This window comes from Dermacentor albipictus, chromosome 8 (assembly GCF_038994185.2).
Source record: "Dermacentor albipictus isolate Rhodes 1998 colony chromosome 8, USDA_Dalb.pri_finalv2, whole genome shotgun sequence".
In the NCBI taxonomy this organism is placed as follows: domain Eukaryota; kingdom Metazoa; phylum Arthropoda; class Arachnida; order Ixodida; family Ixodidae; genus Dermacentor; species Dermacentor albipictus.
Window position 1 is genome coordinate 92,589,105 of NC_091828.1, and position 21,847 is coordinate 92,610,951.

The 21,847-nt window shown below is 45.7% G+C and overlaps 1 protein-coding gene across 6 annotated transcripts in view; it reads left to right on the plus strand.

Annotated features, from left to right (window-relative positions):
• Nucleotides 1-21,847, plus strand: part of LOC139048842 (BAI1-associated protein 3-like) — a 567,324-nt gene that overhangs the window by 389,161 nt on the left and 156,316 nt on the right. For all 6 annotated transcript variants that reach the window (XM_070523709.1, XM_070523713.1, XM_070523710.1 and 3 more), the window contains exon 7: nucleotides 5,063-5,107. In XM_070523709.1, coding sequence (XP_070379810.1) covers nucleotides 5,063-5,107 — 45 coding nt within the window. The remainder of the gene's footprint in view (nucleotides 1-5,062; nucleotides 5,108-21,847) is intronic.

Here is a 21,847-nt window from a genome sequence, read left to right on the forward strand (position 1 = left end):
ATAGATAGAGAGAGAGAGAGAGAGAGAAGAAAAAGAATGAAAAGAATAAAGGGTTTGTGCAACTATTGTTTTCCAGGGAATTCAGCTAAACGGACCGTTCGGCGTGAGGGCGTAGATTTATGCTGTTGTTCGCTGAAAACGGCGCAGTTGTGCAAATAGTGCGGAAAGGATAGAAAATCACGTTGCCTGTTGCGTACGTCGTTATTTTATTAATTAATGAGGAAATCACTAACGAAAATGGGAAAGTAGTTCTCAGAGGCGGCTATCTAAAGAAAGAAAGAAAGACAAGTCGGGCAAGAATTTTGAATGCAGAAGAAAAGAGCGAGATAACGATCCTACGTGCGCTAACACAAGTGACAATCAACGTCGTATTTCTGCTGGCACAAACTACAATGTAGCTGACCAACAAATAACCTGTAAAATCATGTAGGTCACCTTTGAAGGATGAAAACTAGGTTCTTATATATAATGCAGCAGTGGAAAAAGGTGAACACTTTTTTTTATACGAAAGTAAGCGTTGTTAAAATCGTGGGGTGACATTAACAAGCAAATGCCAATAACGGTGGAGTATACTGACGGTTGTGTCTTAGAGTAGGGTGAACAGTGGTTGGTGGAATAATAAAAAAGTAAGCTTACAGAGAGAATATCAGGCAGCGCTGGCAGCAAAATCACGTAGTTGTCAGTTCACTAAATTTTTTAGCATACCATTCGGTGACGATTCGTTTTAGTAAACTGTTCCGGGCTTCGATGACGTAAGGGAGGGTAGTCTTTATGGTAAAGACAACTCGTCAAACGCGTTGCGTTTGAAGACACTGGAGGCCCATTGAGTAGCGATGAGATGCGCGTATGGGCAGTATTAGTACTGAGGGGCTGTGGAGGTGATAAAAAAAAAGAAAAAAAAAATGCTGTGACGTCATTTACGAGTGGAACGAAGTTGCCAGATTCGTTCTGACGTCGACATAAGGCCAGTCTTTCTGACGCCTATTGAACGCTAAATAAGTGTTTGCATACATCTCTTAAAACTTACCTGCATGAACGTTTATACAGACAAGGGCGTGTGGCAAGTCCTATGTGTACGTCTTGTGGCTGCTACGAGACACTTCAGCACAGGCACGTATCCAGGATTTTTTTTCGGGGGGGGGGGGCACCACCTCAATCATCATCATCATCATCATCATCATCATCATCATCATCATCATCAGCCTGTTTTATGTCCACTGCAGGACGAAGGCCTCTCCCTGCGATCTCCAATTACCCCTGTCCTGCGCCAACCTATTCCAACTAGCGCCCGCGAATTTCCCAATTTCATCGCTCCACCTAGTGTTTTGTCGTCCTCGATTGCGTTTCCCTTCTCTTGGTACCCATTCTGTAACCCTAATGGTCCAACGGTTATCAAACCGGCGAATTACACGACCTGCTCAGCTACATTTTTTCCTCTTGATGTCAATTAGAATATCGTCTATACCCGTTCGCTCTCTGATCCAAACCACTCTCTTTCTCTCTTAACGTTATGCCTAGCGATCTTCGTTCGATCGCTCCTTGCGTGGTCCTTAACTTGCTCTCAAGTCTCTGCCCCATATGCACTGGCAAAATGCACTGGGAAATGCACTGGCAAATGCATTGGCACTGGACATATTGCACTGGCAAAATGCACTGATTGCACACCTTACTTTTCAATAATTATGGTAAGCTTCCAGTCAGGAGCTGGCAATGTCTGCCGTATGCGATCCATTCAATTTTTACTCTTCTGTGAATTTCCTTCTCATGATCAGGGTTCCCTCTGAATAATTGGCCTAGGTAAACGTACTCCTTCGCAGACTTCAGAGGCCAACTGGCGATCCTGAAATCTTGTTCCTTTGCCCGGCTATTTATCATTATCTTTGTCTTCGGCATATTAATATTCAGCCCCACTCTTACACTCTCTCTGTTAAGGTCTCCAATCATTTGTTGTAACTCGTCTGCATTGTTGTTGAATAGAACAATGTAATCGGCAAACCGAAGGTTGCTCAGATATTTGCCGCCGATCTTTACTCCTAAGCCTTCCCAGTTTAATAGCTTGAATTCTTCTAAGCACGCAGAAAATATCTTTGGAGAAATTGTGTCTCCCTGTCTGACCCCTTTCTCTATAGGTATCTTCCTGCTTTTCTTGTGTAGAATTAAGGTAGCTGTAGAACCTCTGTAGATATTCTAACGCGAAAGACGAGTCAGTAAGACGAGAAACTATTTACAGATTATATTTACAACAACGGTTGCAGCGCTGACCGGTTAGATTCACAGCGCGAACCCAGTTCGTTCTTCTTCCTCTTTTCTGAAGCGATGGCGCCTACGCGCCTTGTTCAAACAAACAAATACCTCACGCATGTAGCAATATTTTCCAAGCTTTTTACGTAAGCATTCTGTACTCGTTGATTACGTAGTGCCTCTACGATTGCTGGTATCTCTACTGAATCAAATACCTTTTCGTAATCTATATATATATAATGATATATAAGCCACATAGAGAGGCTTATTGTACTCTGCAGATTTCGCGATAACCTGACTGATGACATGGATGTGATCCATTGTAAAGTATCTCTTCCTGAAGCCAGCCTGCTCCCTTGGTTGACAAAATCCAGTGTTAACCTTATTCTATTAGATATTATTTTGGTAAATATTGTATATGATACTGGGAGCAAGCTAATGGTCCCATAATTGTTCAATTCTTTAACGTCTCCTTTTTTGTGTGCATTAGTATAATGTCTGCATTCTTCCAGTTTTCTGGGACCCTTGCAGTCGATAGACACTTCGTATAAAGAGCCGTCAGTTTTCCAAGCATTATGTCTCCTCCATCTTTCATTAAATCGACTGTTATTCCACCTTATCCTCCCGCTCTTCATCGTTTCATGTCTTGCAGGGCCCTTTTGACCTCATCGCTAGTTATAGGAGAGTTTCTGTATCCTGTTCATTACTGTTTCTAAGTGAACTATCGTGACTCCTCTGGGTACTGTATACAGGTCAGCTTAGAATTTTTCCGCTGCTTTTACTATATCTTCGAGATTGCTGATGATATTATCCTTCTCATCTTTTAGTGCATACATCATGGTCTGTCGTATGCCAGGTTTCTTTTTTACTGATTTCAGGCTGCGTTCATTTTTTTACGGCTTCTTCAGTCTTTCTCACGTTATAGTTTCGAATATCAGTTATTTTCGCCGTGTTGATCAGTTTTGACAGTTCCGCGAATTGCGTAACACTGTGCGGCCGCCAGTCCCATACAACCGCGTAGAGCGCAGGACTATGCGATTCTAGAAGTACTGCGCTCACTGCGAAAGGTTAGAAAAACACCCACATAAGCACAGCAGAGAAGTGGCTACGTGAGGCGGTTCGACCGATAACTGTAGACGCGTCATTCAAAACAAGTAATTGTCCTCCACTTCCGGCGGCGTTTTCTCTACTTTCTTTTTAAATAAAAATATGTTGATCCATAAATATTCTCATAAACAGCGGTTAACTTTTTTATTATTCGCTTTTGCTTGCAGTTTGGTTGTTGCCTTGGCTCTCTCCCATAGTAGATCGCTTAATTTCTCAACTCCTTGCGATTTTTGTTTCCAGTTGCCAATTTTGCAACTGGAAACAAAAATCGCAAGGAGTGCTATAAAGTTAGGGAAAAACAGACGAGGCAACGGGCGACAGTCATCTTGCTTATGGGTTTAAGGGTTATTGCAGGGTTTCATGATGGACGCTCTTTCCCATTATTTTATTTCCCACCTTATCTAACCCATATCACGTGTATATGGTTCCGGGCATCTGCCAGCGTCGCGGTGAGCCGTAACTCAAGGAAACAATGAAACAAAGGGATAAGTTAAGCGCAATTGGCGTTTTCTCCCGCCGTAACTCGTTCCATGAGAGTACAGACCAGCTGAGTAACAGCCGCATCCCTCTCCTGGTCCCAGGATCAGCCTAAACAAGGAAGGTTGAACTAACAAAAGCAACAGCTATGCGCGTGACGGTTGAATAGATGGTGACGACTGAACGCATCTCGAGTTAATCGCGCGGGTGTGGAATCTACGAGAAAACTGTCCTTCACATTACAAGAGATGCCGATAACTACCGCCATCTAAAAGGAGTGAAAAAGGCAGCATAATGCTGACCGATGAACAGCTGCGAAGTCTCAACATTGATCTGGCGGCGCTTTAGGAATGTTGGAGGAGTGGTGGCGTGGGTGGGGAGGGGGGGGGGGGGGGTATGCCACTTAATTTCGGGGGAGGCCCGGGCCCCCCCGTGCCCCCCCCCCCCCCCCCCCCCTGGGTACGTGCCTGCTTCAGCACCTTATATTTGAGTGTCCCGCTTTCAGTGCGCAGCGCATGTCGCTAGTGAGAAACTATCATCTCCTTGGCCTGCGGTGTGCGACAATCGAGGAATGTTTATACCCCAGTGGTTGTGCATCTAAACGCGATCAGACCCATTGCGCCCTACTAACCTTTCTAGAGTTAACTAACTCAGGTTCACATTTGTAGCGTGAGCATTCAACATTCTGTTGTAGCGTGACCTTCAGTGACCGGCCCTACTGTGTGTGATCAGTACTGTACCCTAACGCTTCTTCCTTCGAAGATGGGAGGCGGCGGGTTCAAACACCTTGTAGTGCATATTGTGAACCGACTACCGGTGAAACGGTGACTGCGTGTAGCTGTACTTGGCGTCTCATCGTGGAGAGCACGAGTAGCCGCATAGCGAACTAGCCATGGATGTAGTTGATAATTGTCGAGGCTGTTCCACGCGGCGTCGCTTTAATTCCGGCTGCAGAGTCGAAACTGGGCAGAACAACGTGCGTAGTGTACTGTGTTCTACTTTAGTCTTTAGATGTATCCTGTTGCTCTTCCTTTCCTCTTTCCTCCCTTCCTTCCTATCTTCCATTTCTGTGTTGCTGTCACCTCCCTTCAGAAGAGTAGGCAGGCGTTGTGCCCCTTCCGGTGGCAGTTGCCAGCCTGCTCCTCGCTTTCCTTTTCCTGTTAACTGTGTATATGTGTATATGTGTTCAAAACAAATTATACCTTGAACTTCGTTTCTTTCTTTTGTTATCATGCAGGGACATCGATGATATTTACACGGATCGACTTCATCTCGACGTCTGGTGAGTTCGCCTGAAAAGTGGCATGACTTCTAAAAAAAATATCACTGGGATTCTCTTCAGCAGATTCTTCATAATTAAGAGGAAGCTTTAGCTTGCAGCGAACTTCCATTTACCTACAAAAATATATGTAAAACGCAGGAATGCTTTAATGAGAGAACGACTCGACTGCTTTCAGTGACATTTCGTGCATTTGGGAGACAACGCTAAATTTTAGGAGCACCAAGAAGCTGAATTCTCGCCTGCAAGCCTAAGGCAAGGTCTTTGAGCTGTGGTGCTTACCCAAAATAAACGAACTTGACACCGCTTTAACCAAATGAAAATTTTAAGCTTAGAGGAAGGAGTATCGAATCACAAAAAAAGTTCACAAATAACGGTTCACAACATAATCGCAAAGTTGGCATTAGAAGCAAGATCAGACAGATGTGGTCGCAGAACGAAATAATAGTGGACGAGATTTTGGAATAATTTAACAATGCATTGATTTATAAGCTTTGGAAGCAAAGTTGTATCCCTTATCAGCATTTGCTCTGTAAGCCTTGTGCTCGTTGAACGGATATTTCGTGTTGCTCGTTGAGTTTGATCCGAGTAGCGACGGAGGACAACCGTGGTTTCTGTCGTTGAAAGGGTGGATCTACGTTCTTATCGGATGAGGATGCGTTAAAAGCGTTCCGAAAAGTAAACGTAAAGCGAAATAGGTAAAGATGAAAGAAGAGAAAGCTTCCAGCTTTAAACTGAACGGAGGTATCTCTGGATGCATTACTGCCGAGGAAACGTCGCACAGAAATTCGGCATCGGCACCTGCAGCCAGCCGCTTAGCAACCGTTCTTCGCAGCTCGGAAATCGGAACGGCAACGTCGCGGAAAAAAAAAAGGAAAGAGCCTTATCAGCCGAGAGAAAAACGACTCTGCGCCGGCTCCTAATGGTTTCGCGTTGCGAATTTCGTAGCGATTGGAACGTTACGAACGGGGAGAAAATAAAAACCAAAGAGGCAGGCTCTTAGAAGCATCGTTGGACCGGTGACGCACTGAATTAAGTTAGCCCTAATAGGCGGAAGACAACGACTCGAGGAAAAAAAAAACCGACAAAATTGGACAAGGCAGGATAGCGCTTGTCTTGTCGTTTTTCTCTCTCGAGTCGCAGCCTTCCTTGAGCTATTAAGGCAGACACGTACAAACAAGCACGCCAAACTAAGCTCTTGCGAGATAGCTAAGTTGATATAAAGCACGGCGTTTTTATGTTCCGAACTACGATGATGAGGCATGTCATAGAGGAGGGGGGGGGGGGGGGGTGTACTCCGGATTAATTTTGACCAGGTGGGCTTCCTTGACATGCACCTAAATAAGAGAGCAGGAGTGTTCTTGCATTCAATCAACCCCCTCCCTCCACCCACCGTCGAAATGGGGTCGCCGTGGACGGTATTCGCGCAACGTCATAGCCACTAAGCAGGCGCGGTATGGGTCGTGACGTATTGTGTAGGAAGAGGAGTGCGGTGCCGGAAAGTGAAAGTAGCAACAATTTGCGCTGGCAAAAAAAATATAAAAAATACACGAACTGAATTTAAAGTAGAGACGTGTGTCCGCTAAGCAATATTGTGCTCATTTCCTTGTACGCAACTACGTCTGCGTAAGCGCTCACTCACGCTTGTAGTTGTACTGCGCGTGCGCGAAACGACTAGGCGCCGGCGACAATTTTGTGCACGAACACATCTCTTTTATTTATCGCGTGAAATCGAAATTATAGGCGCGAAATAATTTCAAACGGTGAGGAAATATAGGTGTAGGGAAATAGAAATAGGCGAAAAAGATAATAAGACAAAAAGAAAAGAAAAGCAAAGCAAACAGAAAACTATCGACTTCGATGAAGAGCGAGAGCCTTTTGCGGGAGACGTCACTGTGCACACATTGCCGGGGGCACGCTTTTCTATTCAACCGCACGCGAACTCGTGCCCAGAAGTATTGTAAGCGCCGTAGTCCTCGATAACTGCACTTCTATACTTAACTCGTACGAATGTGTTTTTTACTCTATTTCCGTATTTTCCTTTTTTGCCTGTTCCGGGTTCTCCGTTCAATACTCGGAATTAAAGTGGAATCGGGAAGTGACGTTCTGCAGACGATTTGTTCCTGTTTTGCCGCCGGTTCAAGATTGTCGCAAGATAATTGAACGCCCATTTAGGTCGCTATATTTAATAAAAAATTGACGACCTAACTCAAAAATTTGAAACTAACAGTCACTAGGTCTTAGGTTTTTCTTTTAAGTGCAACAAACCTCGTCAAATTTGGTGCAATGGTTACCGAGAAAAACGAATTCTCCTTTTACATGTATTAAGATAGGAGCACTCGAGCTAAAGCTTCCTCTTAAGAGGAAGCTTTAGCTCGAGTGCTCCTATCTTAATACATGTAAAAGGAGAATTCGTTTTTCTCGGCAACGACTGCGCCACATTTGACGAGGTTTGTTGAATTTAAAAGAAAAACCTAAAATCTAGTGACTGTTGGTTTCGAATTTCTGAGTTAGGTCGTCAATTTTTTATTGAAATATGGCGAAAATCGAACATTTTTAGAAAACGAAACTATCAAGTTTACAACTCTGTAACTCAACAACGAAAAATGATAATACAATTCTGTGAATTTCATCTAATAGTACATCTAAAGCAGACAAAATTGATATGTTACACATGAATATAAAAAAAATTAATAATAAAAAATACAACGTTTGCAAAACCCTTCTAACCAACGTAACAAATTCACGTAAGATGTAAAATGACATATTGAATTTGTCCGCTTTTAATGATCTAATGGATGCCGTTTACATAACCACGATATGAGTTCTTGATGCAGAGCTATGAATTTGTAAACTTCGTGCTTCTATATTTTTCAAACTGTCTAATATTTGAAAATTGTTTTAAGAAAATTCAAGCCCTAAATCGAACTTCCGCTACCAACAGTCGCTAGAATTTAACTTTCTCTTTCAAATGCAACAGATTTCATTAAAATCACTCCAGGGGTTATCTCATGAAAACGTTTTTGTGTTTTACATGTATTTGAATAGGCCGCGGCGGAGTTGGGCCCGAGCTGAAGCTCCCCCTTAAGCACAAAAAATAATGCAAATCGCAGTAACACAAGTAATACTCGTTCATATTATTGACTACATACGTGATGCCATTTCTAACAGGGCATCCGGTCAATTGAAACAGCTCCTAAAAGGCGAGCTATTGAAAGGCGACCGCATGAGCTGCGCACGGGGGCTTTAATAAAACCAAAGACCAGTCATTCACAATATGCGCGTAGTGTTGTGTTTACTCAAGAAACTGAATGTTTGGGGAGCTGAGGCAGCACAGCCTGCCGTTTTTAAGAAATGGCATTCATGGCCACAACGGCAAGATATTATATGTCATTGCTCAAATCGTGGCAATAAATTCGGACCACTCTTTATGGAAGCGGAGAAATGCATTTGAATTTAAAATAGGTTACTTCAAAAATAGTTCTCCGCAAAAGAGTACTTGGATGCGTTCAGCAGAAGGCAGAAGAAGGCGGAGAAAAGAGTGACGGGGCAGGGCTTCCGTTCAGAAGGAGAACTTTTGAGAGAAAGTTGACTTCGCGCTCCGCATGCGACCTCCACGCATTGTGTATGCGACTGCAAAACTCGGCTGATATCTTCACAGCGGCGTTTGCTATCCGCGGGCGGCGTTTCTGCACCATTCCCGCGAGAGTTGGTGTAAGAACCCCTGCAACATTGCCAAACGTTCGCAGCGAAACACGCTTATTTCTTGCGCCTGACATTGGCATGCACGAACGAACGGGACAGAATATTTCAGACGGAGCGAACACGTAACGGCAACGCCTGGGAAGAGCAGGTGAAATCGGTTACACGTGCGCTTTGGGCCGCGGACCTTGCGAAATAGGTGTTCTCCGAGCCAAAAAAGAAAATGAAGATAAGCTCGTATCAGGTCGCACGCTGGGTCCTCCTTGACCGGTCGAACTAACGCGTTTCTAATCCTCTCTAAGAAAGAGGGGCCGACGGCATGCTTACGCAAGCATTTCCCGAATCCTGCCATTTTCTCCGATCCCTCGTTGGCGGGGGAATCTGTTGTGCATAGTCGAGAAGCGTCATGTGCTTCCCATCGAAGAACATTTGGCCCTGCTCCCTCTGTCTCTCCGTTGCGTCACTTCAAGCGTGTTCGTAGGGGAACTAAATCGCGCTGCATACAGCTAGAATATGATGCGTCAGCTAGACCGTAACGAATTGTTCCTTCTTTCTTTCTTCGTTGTTTTGTGGGTGTTCTTTCGCGAGAAGCGCCCGGTGCGTTACGAGATCACGTGTAAGGTTGAATAGTTTGAGGCATCTTGTTACGCTAGTGGAGCGCAATGAAAGGGCGAATTCGCGAAAAAGGAAAAGGTATTGAACTAGAGATCAGACGGTCGACAACGGGCCTCTTCTGAGAACGTCGCGTTTCGAGGATCTTGCATGCACGTGCTACATTATTGCGCGCCGTTTAAGGAGACCACTTTAACGACCGGCAAAGCCGCAGCCTTTGTACGTTAGCGGTTTATTCCTTCCGTGCTGTTGATGTGCTACAGCTTTCTTCTTGTTTCTTTCTCGAATGTCATAAATTGGAAAATGTTAGAATGTAGTTGCTTTTATTTAAACGTGTTGTGTGTGAGAGACGACGGCGGTCTCTCTTGGTGCAAGATCGCGTGACGGCCAGGGCAGTGAGTCGGCTTAAAAGAAAGGCGTCGCACATAACTTTTTATTTGTTGCGTAAGAATTTCTCACTGCATTCAAAAGCCGCCTGTATATCAAACAGTGAGAACGCTCAGAAACATCCTACATACTCCACCGCGAGCTGCAAACCAAGAACGTAAACGAAAAATGTGAAAGTGTAAGCTTGAAAGGTCCTAGCTGATGCAGTTTACAGAACTTGCGATGTCCGTTTTTTTTTATTCGTTTAGAGTTTAGGGTTTGTAAACCACGTGCTCCAATTCTTTGATTGGTGTCGATTTCCTGGCAAATTTCATAAAGCCAACGATGCCCTAAATTAAAATTCTGTTTGCGGCAGTCAATACAGTGCGGCGATCTCCTTCATGCGGCAAATTTTATTTAAATATCACGCCGCATTCTTGCGTTTCATTTGTGTTTGATGGGGAAAAAAATAGGAGTCGATCCCAAATACTGATAGTAAATGAAGCTGAGTTCAGCAATACGGCTTGTCGCTACGTTGCTTGAGCGCTAATCGCATCAACGTCCAGAGTCATAGCGAGACGGGTTCTACCGAAATTTGCAATGTTAATTTACCGCAGAGGTTAGAACCTTAACTTCTTTTCGGGTTTGCTTTTATGCACCACGCAGCTTGCAAGCTATGCCGAGATGCAAAACGCCATATCAGGGGGACGCTGTAGTGTCAGACGTCGAAGCAATCACGCCACGAAGACGAAGTTCATGTATGATGCGGACGTGTGATGCTTGCCGAAAGCAGAATGATTGCGGTACAGGTAAACGCATACCGAAAATTACATTTAGGGCTTTCATAGCACTTCTGATGCGTCGGCACATTCCTGTTCAAAAAATGGCTGTGGCTTAGCTAAGGTTAAGCCCAGGATGCGAAGCATACTAGCCTTTATTTTAGTTGTTGAACCACTGTTTATCCTGGTGAACTGCTGTTGCTTGGCTATATTTGGTTCGGCTAGACGAAGAAACAACTCATGCGTTACTCTGCTTCGCCTTCAAGAGTGGAACGCGACAGAGTTCCCGTCGACCCGCCAAGGGGTGTAAGACAATGGGCTACGGCGCAGCGACTACGCGCCCCGCATTGGACGCGGTGAGCGTCGAGTAACGCAGCGTTCGGCGCGGCAACGAAATGTGCGCCTGAGCAAGCGACGCACGCCTGAGCCTTAGAAACAGCTCATTTCTAAGGCAACACCGCATTCACTAGAGGCGCTTTTGTACCGCTTTGAAGCATGGAACTCGTGGCTCAGTGGTAGCGCCTCCGTCTCACACTCCGGAGACCCTGGTTCGATTCCCACCCAGCCCATCTTGCAAGTTGTTTTTTATTCATGAAGGGCCTGCTGGGATTTATCGCTCACGGCCAACGCCGCCGACGCCGACGCCGACGCCGACGACGCCGGCTTTTCTGCGACACGAGCTCCTTAACGCTATCGCGTTAAAATAGGCTGATGATGAGAACGCCCGTTACAAGGGCTTCGCCGGCTTCAGGCACTACGAAATTAATCTCATAGAAGCCGCTGCTCAATTATATCAGGAGCACGACAGGCGATTTGCACATTGGCTCGAGGAGTAATAGATTAAATGTTAGAGATTATGAGTGAAAGTCATATCAAGGCACTATAGCTCGCTGTTGTCATGAATTTTGCAAGACAAGTATGCGCATTAGGAGATGCAAAGTTCCCAGAGCAATACAGGTGGTTTCTTGATAACAGCACCTAGCAGAACGACGTTTGCTTGTAAAACGTTCAGTAACGTTACGATTAGCAGTGCAGCGGTTGCTTCTTTCGTCAGGTTTCATGTGCAATTAGGCTTTCCTGTATTCTTAGCAGTGTCGACAAGTACGAATGAAAACTGCTTGTCGAGATCTTAAAAGACTGTAAAATCGGAGATACGACCACCCAAAGTTCGCTAAATACGCGCTATAGGCAGAAAACAGTCGGAATTACTCTCAAGCTACGTTTTGATGTACCCACGTCAGACACCGTTTAAAAAAATAAACCGCGCAGAAAAATATGCCGCCTATGGGCCAGAATGGAATAAAAATATGTAACGTATCAATATTACTAAGCGCTTTTTTTGTGCGACTCTGAAGTGAGGAAACATCTTTAGGAATGAAAACTGAAAACAAGAAAGAAAGAAAGGAAGAAAGAAAGATGACTCTTTTAACTACAATCGTTGGCCGGAGAAAAGGTTGAACTACGGCGTAGCGAATAAAGTTGAAGAAGAAAAAATGTGCGGGGTTTCATCTTGGTATGATCGCGCGTCCCCGGCGTAAATTTCTTCACTGGTGTGGTGAGATCTAGGATGGGCATCGCGGACCTCTCAGAGCTTCCCCACGCCGATGCTGCCAACAACGTGATAGGGCAACGTGTAACTGAAGCAGCACTTAGGCCCAAACAATGAAACGTTCATTTCCTTCGACCGCTTCCTAACCTTACGGGAGGCCTCCTTACAGCGAAGGGCGGACGGAGGAAGCAGGCGTACTCTGAAAGCTCCCTTCGCCCGTTCTTACGTAAACAACGGTTGCCGCATGCCTGGGTTCGAGATGATCTCTTAAAAGCTTTACGCAAACACCATTATTCAATGAAAAGATGTATCGTCGCATATTTTTTAAATTGAAGTGCTGATATAGAGACGCGTGCACGCTTTCTTCTAGTTTTGTTTATGAAACGTGAAAAAAAGTACCACATTTTAGCGCAAAACTTGATGGGCTCCAACAACGCTGGCACCGCCGGCGTCGTGCAACACCTAGCAACGCTCTAGCCACGCGTAGGAACGCTAATCATGCCGAACGTGCGACTGAAACTAACATGCCTGGCAAGACGTACCATCGTCGCGCTTCTCCGCAGGTGGGAGACAGTACGCATGCGCAAGCAAACATCACGTGGCTAAGCAGTGAGGTGAAGCGCTCGTTCAGGGCAGGAGCGGCGTAAGGACGCTTGAAAGTAGCTTCGGAGCTACCTTACGCTGAGGAAGCGCCAAGGAAGCCTTCGTTCGCTAAGGGTTCCTCAGTAAGGAAGCTTTCAGAGTAACATAAGGTGGCCTCACCGCAATAAATGCTTCCTTACTGAGGTAAGGATGGTTTCGTTGTTTGGCCATTATACTTTCATCGGAGTCCGGCCCTTGCTGTAAGAATGGGATTTGTGGTCGCAGTGTGCAGTCTGTCTTTTTTGAATGAATATTTAATTACGTTAAGCTGGCTGGAAACGCGCTCAACTGCCGCGTTGGACCGGGGCAACACCAATACCGATAAACGGAAACCATCCAACTCACCGATGGGGTTTCAGTCGCAGGCGGTCCGGTATTTTCCTTTCTTTTTTCACCCCGTCCCAGAAAGAGATTGCGTTCCATCGACCAGTCTCGGTGGCTGGCTGCTGTAATAACTCCTTCCTGAAGTCTTTGGATCTACATCACTGGAGCCAATTCACGAGGCAAAATCCCTTAAGAGGAAGCTTTAGCTGGGGCCCAACTCCGACGCGGCCTATTCAAATACATGTAAAACGCAAAAAAGTTTTTATGAGATAGTTTTTATGAGTTTATGAGATAACGAAATTTGTTGCATTTGAAAGAGAAAGTTAAATTCTAGTGACTGTTGGAAGCGCAATTTCGATTTAGGGCTTGAATTTTCTTAAAACGATTTTCAAATATTAGACAGCTTGAAAGAAATGGAAGCACAAAGTTTACAAATTCATAGCTCTGCATCAAGAACCGATATCGTGGTTATGTAAACGGCATCCATTAGATAATTCAAAGAGGACAAATTCATTATGTCATTTTACATCTCACGTGAATTTGTTACGTTGGTTACAAGGGTCTTGCAAAATTTGTATTTCCCTATTATTATTTTTATTTATTCACATGTAACATATCAATTTTGTCCGCTTTAGGTGTACCACTAGATACAATTCACAGAATTGTATTATCATATTTAGTTGCTGAGTTACAGAGTTGTAAACTTGATAGTTTCGTTCCCTGGAAATTCTCGATTTTTGCCAAATTTTAATAAGGAATTGACGACATAACTCAAAAATTCGAAACCAACAGTCACTAGAGTTTAGGTTTTTCATTCAATGCAACAAACCTCGTGAAATGTGGTGCAGTCGTTGCCTGGAAAAACGAATTCTCCTTTTACATGTATTTAGATAGGAGCACCCGAGCTAAAGCTTCCCCATAAAGCGCGCCTGCGAAAAAGCCGGAAAGGGGTGTTTGCTAACAGCTGCCGAAACTGCTAGAGCTATACTTCGGATGAGGCATGTGGACATGGCATAAGAAACGAGGAGCACCCTATTTGTAGATGATGAAGATAATGATGATGATGATGATGATGATGATGATTTTACTGTTCTAAAAAGGCATTGTTAAGTAGCACGTTTGCATCAGCAGAACTGTAAGTTATTGTCGAGAAATTTACGTTTCTTGTGCGACCAAATAAAAGAATCCAACGTGTCATAAAAGCCCACCGCCTGCATGTGAGCAAATCTTCGCGCTAGGTAGCACAAAAAATAAATAAATAAATAAAACGCTATAAAAATAAGCGGCAAAACCGCCGAATGGGCAACACTGAGAAGCAGTGTCGCATGTAAACACGATGGCTCGGTTTGTATATTCGCAGCACGCAAAGAAAAAACATTGTGGTAGCACCGTGTAGCGGGTACTTGGAATTCCTCCCATACTGTTCTTTCTATAGACTCTTTCGCTGTTTACAAACATAGGCCCGTTACGGCCATGGCTGGTCTGCAGTGCGCATCTGGGTACGGGTTCTGAGTTTGCCCACCGACACAGCCAAAAAACTGTCCTGTCTGGTTCGCGTTCAATCTTTTTTTTTGTCTTTTTGTGTGCTTAAAATTTTGACTGAGCTCTGATGCAACGTTGCCGGAATATAAAATGTAGACTGCTACGCCCCTAACACTGCTGATATGCCCGCCAAAATGGCTATATCTCTTGAAACGCAAAAAAAGGTTTAGCTCAACATGTTCAGCATTGAACACCTTTATACTATAGCACACGGGTCATCAGCAGGAAATGTGCAGAAGAATAAAAATTGATTGGAGGTCATACCACGAGCATCACCGTTTCATTACCAGGAACTTGCCGCAATTTTTTTTAAAAGAACGAAACGTGCAGAACGATTGCATTCTCCCGGTAGTATCATGTGGCCCAGAAACTGAGAGGAAAATCGGAACGCTCGCGTCTCCTACTGCAAGCCGGCCTCCGCTACAGTGTGACAACCAGCTATGACCGCTGGATACATATCAACAGATTCCACAAAACACTGCTTCAATTCATGCGCAACACAGGCCTCACAGCACACATATAATACACATATACACATCAAGAATTATGCCTTAAGGGCAACTCTTGATCGCAATAAAAAAAAAACAAAGACTCTTGAGAGCCAGCTGAGGACCGTGCAAGGAGCTATGGAAAGAAAAAAAGAAACGTTGGGTGAACATTTGGGAGACAGGAATACGAGGGTGTGGATTAGGGAGCAAACGCAGGAGACCGATATTATGGCTCACATTAAGTGGGAAAAAATGCAGTTGGGCGGACCATGTGATGCCTGAGGCAGATGACCGATGGTATATTAAGGTTAAAGAATGGGTGCCAAGGGAACGGAAGCACGGTTGAAGACGGCAGGAAAATAGGTCGGGTGATGAAATTACAAAATTAGCTGGCTTAAGTATACGGGTAAGCCGCCGCACAGCAGCGGTAGTCGCATACTTTTGGGAGAGGACTTCGTTCAGGTGGGCAGTGGACGTTAAGTGATTGTGACGATGATGGTTATGACTCAAAACCAAGACGAAGACTAGATTGCGGATATTCGGGCTGGTTGCGTTGTTGACTCTTATAGATCGTTTCGAAAACTGCGTGGCTCATCTGTATTTAGTACAGAATAGTACAGACGCCTACCAAGAAGTCACATTGCTTGACAGAAACAGGTGGTGTCACCAGCGCGTGCTTAGGCGTACGAGAGAGAGACCGAATTTCGGCACTCAACCCAAGGACAAAGCGTCAAAACAATAAACAAATAAACTCTATTACAGTCACTTAAGTTTCCTTACGTGATTTTAATGCGAAAGCATTGTGACTTCTCTAATTGATTGGTCACGTCAATGATACGTGACGTCATACGTTGTCACGTACCCTTCACAACTCTGCCTTAATCCACCTTAATCCAACTTGCTCTAATTTCTACAAACCTTAATCCAAATTAATCCACCTTGATCTAATTTGTACCAACTTGTATACACCTTAACCCACTTTAATTCATCTTCGTTTGCTTTACTGCACCTTAATTCACTTTGTTCGACCTTAAGTCGCCTTAATAGAACTTTTCTAACTTTAGTTAACCTTACTGCACTCTAATTCACCTTAAGTCACTTTAGTTCACATTACTTCACATTAGTTATCCCTAATTACTAATACTTAACGTTGGTATACCATTTACTGTCTTATGTGTTACTACTGACGAGAACAAAGGGGGTTAACCGAGGGGCCCGATTTTTATTAGTCGTATCATGAGAAGCCAACAAACACTGACACCAAGGACAACATAGGGGAAACTACTTGTGCTTAATAAATGGAATGAACAAACGATAAATTAATGGAAATTAAAGTGGATGAAAAAACAACTTGCCGCAGGTGGGAACCGAACCCGCAACCTTCGCATTTCGCGTGCGATGCTCTACCAATTGAGCTACCGCGGCGACGTTTCCCCATCCACTTTCTTGGGTATTTATGTGTCCTAGTAGAACCCTGGGAGTGTTAGCCAGCGCCACCACTCACCGACCTTGGCGGCTGACGTCACACACTGACGTCACACAATGACGTCTACTGACGTCACACATAAATTTTTGGTACCACTCGTGGCGGACAGCGGCGGCTTTTGTTCCTCATGGGACACATAATGCTTTCGCATTAATAAAAAAAAAGGAAATAAACAAAAGCAGCTACCCGGAAACAGAACAAAACGTAGCTGCGGGAAGGCGTGGGCTTCCTGGCGGGGCCGCTTCCAGCGCCGCCTGGAGCTCATGTCATATTCATTCGCGCATCCGTCAGTAGTCCCTGTTCCACCTACTAGCCTATTCGGACGACCGGGTTGGCCGTACTCTTACAATGCGCAGTGACTCCAAACCTTCGGTTTAGGAAAAAACAAGGGGGGGTGGAGGGGAGGTGGAGGGATGATGCAAGGGGCGCTCGGGTAGGCGCCGGCCGAAAGCCCCTCAATGAAAGATTAAGGGGCTTTACGGCGCCCTAACCGCCACTTATCCAAACGGGAAATCCACCTCACAGCGACACCGTCGCCGTTTGGCCGGCCAGCCGTTGTCTACGTTATTTCGTTCACTAATTCATTCGTCATTGTCAGTAGCCCCATTTCTCTTGGTTCTTATTCTCTCGGTTCTTCTTCTCTGGCCGCGGCGGTCGCATTTCGTCGATGCGGAAACCGACGAGCTAGTTTATTTTAAACTTCGGTGCACGTTTAGAGAAACACTTGATAGTCAGAATTTTCGCCGGTACCATCGCGCTACGACTCCACCAAAGGGACTCTGAAGATGAATACAAATTATGACTGTTGAATGAAATATGTTTGCGCAATTGCAAGGCCTTAGGGTTTCGTTTAGGAAAATGCTCACGAAGGCGTAAATCAGCTAGTTGTATTCGTTACATTCATGCGATATCATAGAAGCCACTCTTACTGCGAGAAGTCGGTTGATGCGCCAGGAAAGGGGCAAAAGCGAATGGCAGGTAGCGACGTCGCCTTGAGGTTACTGCGCTAGCTCGTTGTGCGGTCTTGTACTTAGACAGAATTTTTTATCGGCAAAGGGGGGGTGGGGTGGGGTGGACTGCTTTGCATTTTAAAGAGTCGAAGAGTACGATGTCATTCGAAGCCAAAGACATACCACCTCGAAGAATTTATTTGAGCCACCGTGACCAAAGTATATATATATATATATATATATATATATATATATATATATATATATATATATATATATATATATATAAACAAGCGTTCTTTATAAACCTCTCCGTCACACGGGCTTACTGGCACTGGTGTTTTCACGCGGCGTCCGAAAATTAGTCGTTTATTTTGTATTGAAAGTTCACGCATCGCCTCGAATTAAATGAAAGTATTGTTTCGAAAGAATAATTCCTGACTGATAAGTCTTGGCGAGATAAGGCTCGGGAAGCTAGAAAAGTCGCATGAAGGGAATGCGGTTGTTGACGCCGCCCTTCAAGTTTCTGCACAAGTTCGCCGAGACAGCAAAGACTGCTCTGGTTTGGTCTTCTTTAGGTAAGCATTTATCGGTGAAAAAAAGATAAAAAAGGTAGGCCGTACATAACGATGCTACAAAAAAAAAAAAACCGGGTTCAGCACGCCAAGTTGAGACGATCTTTATATTTTATAACCACGTTATGCATTTTCCCTGATTTAGAGGATTTGGGCCTTCCTTTGAAGGATATCTTACCCGCTGAAGAAGAAGAAGAAACTTCATTAAAGAATAGGCCGGCAGTTCTTGCTGCGGTGGCCTCAGGTGACGGCTCGAAGTCCTTGGACTCGAGCGGCATCTTCGGCTTGCCGGACGGGCCAGAGCTGGTCTGCCAGCTCTGAACTTTTGATAGCCGCCTCCCAGCGGTGGCCGAGACAAAACAAAGAAAAAAGAAAAAAAGGAACTGAGGAGAAATAAAATCTGAGTGTCGTGGTGTCTTTTCCTTGGTGTTTCCCACACGCGAAGCTACGCCGCCAACAGTGACGTTGCATTCTGCTCGCAACGGAAGTGGGAAGAAAGCGATGGCCAATCACCTAATGGCATGGGCTGTGCGCTAGAGGCAGGGCCGTTCGAGGAGCGCTGTTGGAAAGAAGGAACGAGCAAATAAGAAAGGTAACTGCACGAAGAAGCAAACAGAAGCATCGAGTGAAGGACGCAGAGCTAAGAAGATATCAGACCGAGGAAGCAGGTGTAGTGCCGGCTGCAGGACTCAAAGGCTGAAGTGAGAGAGAGGAGAAGACGCAAAAGCAGGTAGGTGAGAAGGTGAAAAACGAAGAAGATATTGAACAACGGGCAAAGATAGAAGCAACGAAGGACTGAAACGAAAGTAGAGACCGCGAAATGGAAAGCAGATAGCAAAGTGAGAATAGCGAAAAACGAACGCGCACGCACCTACACGGAGAAAAATCGAACGTCGCGAAGAACGAAAAAAAAAAGAAGAGAATGTTCCGTTGAACCCAGATGCGGTCAGGAGATGGGTGATGAGTGTAAAAGTACTGCACTCAGAAAGCCATACGACAAAGCGTCTAGCGCACCCATTGCGAATTGACGTCCGCTGGAGCCGCGAAAGCCATTTCAGGTTGCAGCCGCCGGTCTGGTCTCGCAAGGAAAGAGGAGGACATCGGCGCACATCGAAAGTAGAAGGAAAAATAGAAATCACGTAAATAATTTAAATAAGCAAAATAAATTAAAGCTTCAAAGCTTATTACGTGTAGACAAGAATCCGTATTCCGTCACTGGCATTGAAGGTGGGCGCGATATTTAGCCCCCCCTCCCGCTCTTGTCGAGATACCGGAAACAGCGTTGTCGTTGTTTCCTGCGAAAAGATGCTGCCGTGAAAGAATTCATTCGAGATGCGCTAAAAATTCGGCCAAATGTCTCGCGCTGACTCAACTCGCTGGGACGCTATTTCGGCCCGAGACACCGACGTTTCGGTCAGTCCGACGATGAGTTTCTGACCACGCCTAACTCCGTAAATTGCCGCTCTATGGCAGCTCGAGGCACTTCGCGTGTATTGGCGGGCTTCTTTCACGCTCGGAAAAACACTTTTATGTCAAACGTATTGACCAATGGAAAGTTGTGTTAGTTGTTTTTGATGTCGCTCTACGATTTTCTCATTGACACTTTCCATCTAATTATCATGTTTGAGAAGTTGCTTAATTAATTAAGGCTAAATATATATTTAGGCCGACGCAATACATGATAAGTACCTTGACGCGATGGCAAGCAACATTAACTTAGTTCTGTCCAGCTGCGTGATATTTGCATATTTGTAAGCGTTAGGGCATGATAGTTGGGACACCACAGACAGACGGACGGACGGACGGATGGGTGTTAGACGAGAGAGTTATCAAATTTAATTCACGCCAAGGAAGGTCATTCATTCTTCTCCACCAATCTTCCGATCTCCTTCACTAGTTTCTGCGTTTTCCAAGGTAATTTCTCTACGTTACTGCATGGGTGCTTCGCAAACCCCCAATGTTTTCTTCCCGTTCGTACTTGCCTCACCAAATAGGCTCTCAAGGGAGTAAATGTCATTTTATTAAAATTCGCTAATTCATCTTTTTCGTTGCCGTGATTACACAATTGTGCAGCAGACAACATCTAATGTCAAACGTCCCAACTGCACGATTTCCTCCTCAACCACTCAGCCTGGTCCATTGCCTCGCGACAAAGCGTGCTGTATATCGGCAGCGCCACAGCGAGCTCTACACGCAAGCTCAGTGAAAACGCACAAACACACACACACGCAAAGAAAAAAAAATACTTCTGTCGATCCCCCGGCACTGCCCGTCCGTTCCTGCGTGTGCCAGACGTGTCCGGGGTTCAGAAGGCGGCCGTTGTCATACGCTTTCGCGCGCCACCGCCGAGCCTTTCTTTTTTCATTGAGCGGCTTCCCACCGAACCCCCCTCTTTCGGCCAGGGCCAGCCCATGCAGCAGGCTTCGCCTTCACCTCGGGCGACGCGTCGATTGCGACTGCACGCGGTGGTGGTGTACCATTGATCGCTCCGCGCACCTCTTCTGTGCTGTGGTTCGCCTGGCGGTGGGAAGCAGCAGCAGCAGCAGCAGCAGCAAAAGAATAAATAATATGCTCGGGACAGGCAGGGTGCCGCGCGCGTACGCCTGATTGCTTCGGTCTCGGTCGGCTATCGGCCGCACGAGTGGCCACGTGGCCGGCCGGCGACTTCGCGCACGTTTCGCGATCGCGCGGTGCCAGTCGCGCTTGCTGCCAGAGCGAACGCTTCTGCGAGTCGGGAGGCTATAGCGGATATGCGACGTAGCGAAACGCTTTTCCGCTCGTTTTCTCCGGACGGCCGCCGCCGAAGTCTCGACGTGGTGCGTCCGCGAATGATTGGTGTTCTCGGCGTGTGGCAGTATTTTCGTAGCCGGAGAGAGAGAGAGAGAGAGAGAGAGGGGAAGGGGTAAGGCAGGGAGGTTAACCAGAGGGGAAGATCCCGTTTGCTACCCTACGCTGGGGAAAGAGGGGAGGGGGATAGAGAGAGAGAGAAGGGGAAAGGCAGGGAGGTTAACCAGAGGGGAAGATCCGGTTTGCTACCCTACGCTGGGGAAAGAGGGGAGGGGGAGGTAAAGTGATAAACAAAGAGATAAAGAAAGAAAGGAGCGTAGACATAAAATCGCAGTCGGTCACTGCCGCCGCATACTGTCACCGCACAGCACAGTAGCACTTGCAGCACTGTGTAGGCATACACAGGAATTGTGTTGAGCACTTTGGCAGTGGTGCGGCATCCACGAATGTTAATTGGGTCTCGATGGACTTTCCGTTTGCGCCATCGTTACGCCCATTACTATCGGAGTAGTCGACGTACTTTCTTACTCAGTCTCCACACATCAGCTGATTTACGAAAGTATGCGCTGGCACCAGATTGCGCTCTCTACTGGCACTCTACACATCTAGTTTAAAGCAACGAGGCTCGTTCTGTATGTTCTGCTTACCCGCGTCACACCATTGTTCGTGAACTAAAATAAAAAAAATGTAAGAATCGATGCGAAAGCGTCACACGGCCTATTGAGCGAGAAAAAGCCGGCGTCTCTCATCTGCAGGAGTGAAACAGCCTCTCATATTTTATTGGCTGCGTCGCTACGTCACTAGCGCGCCTCGACAGAGCTCTCATTGGCTGCGTAGCTACGTCACGCCTACGTCACGCCTACGTCAAAGATGCGAGAAGACCTGCTGCCTCCATAGCCAACACCCTCTAGAGAACTTAAGGCCTTCTGGCTGACCCTCTC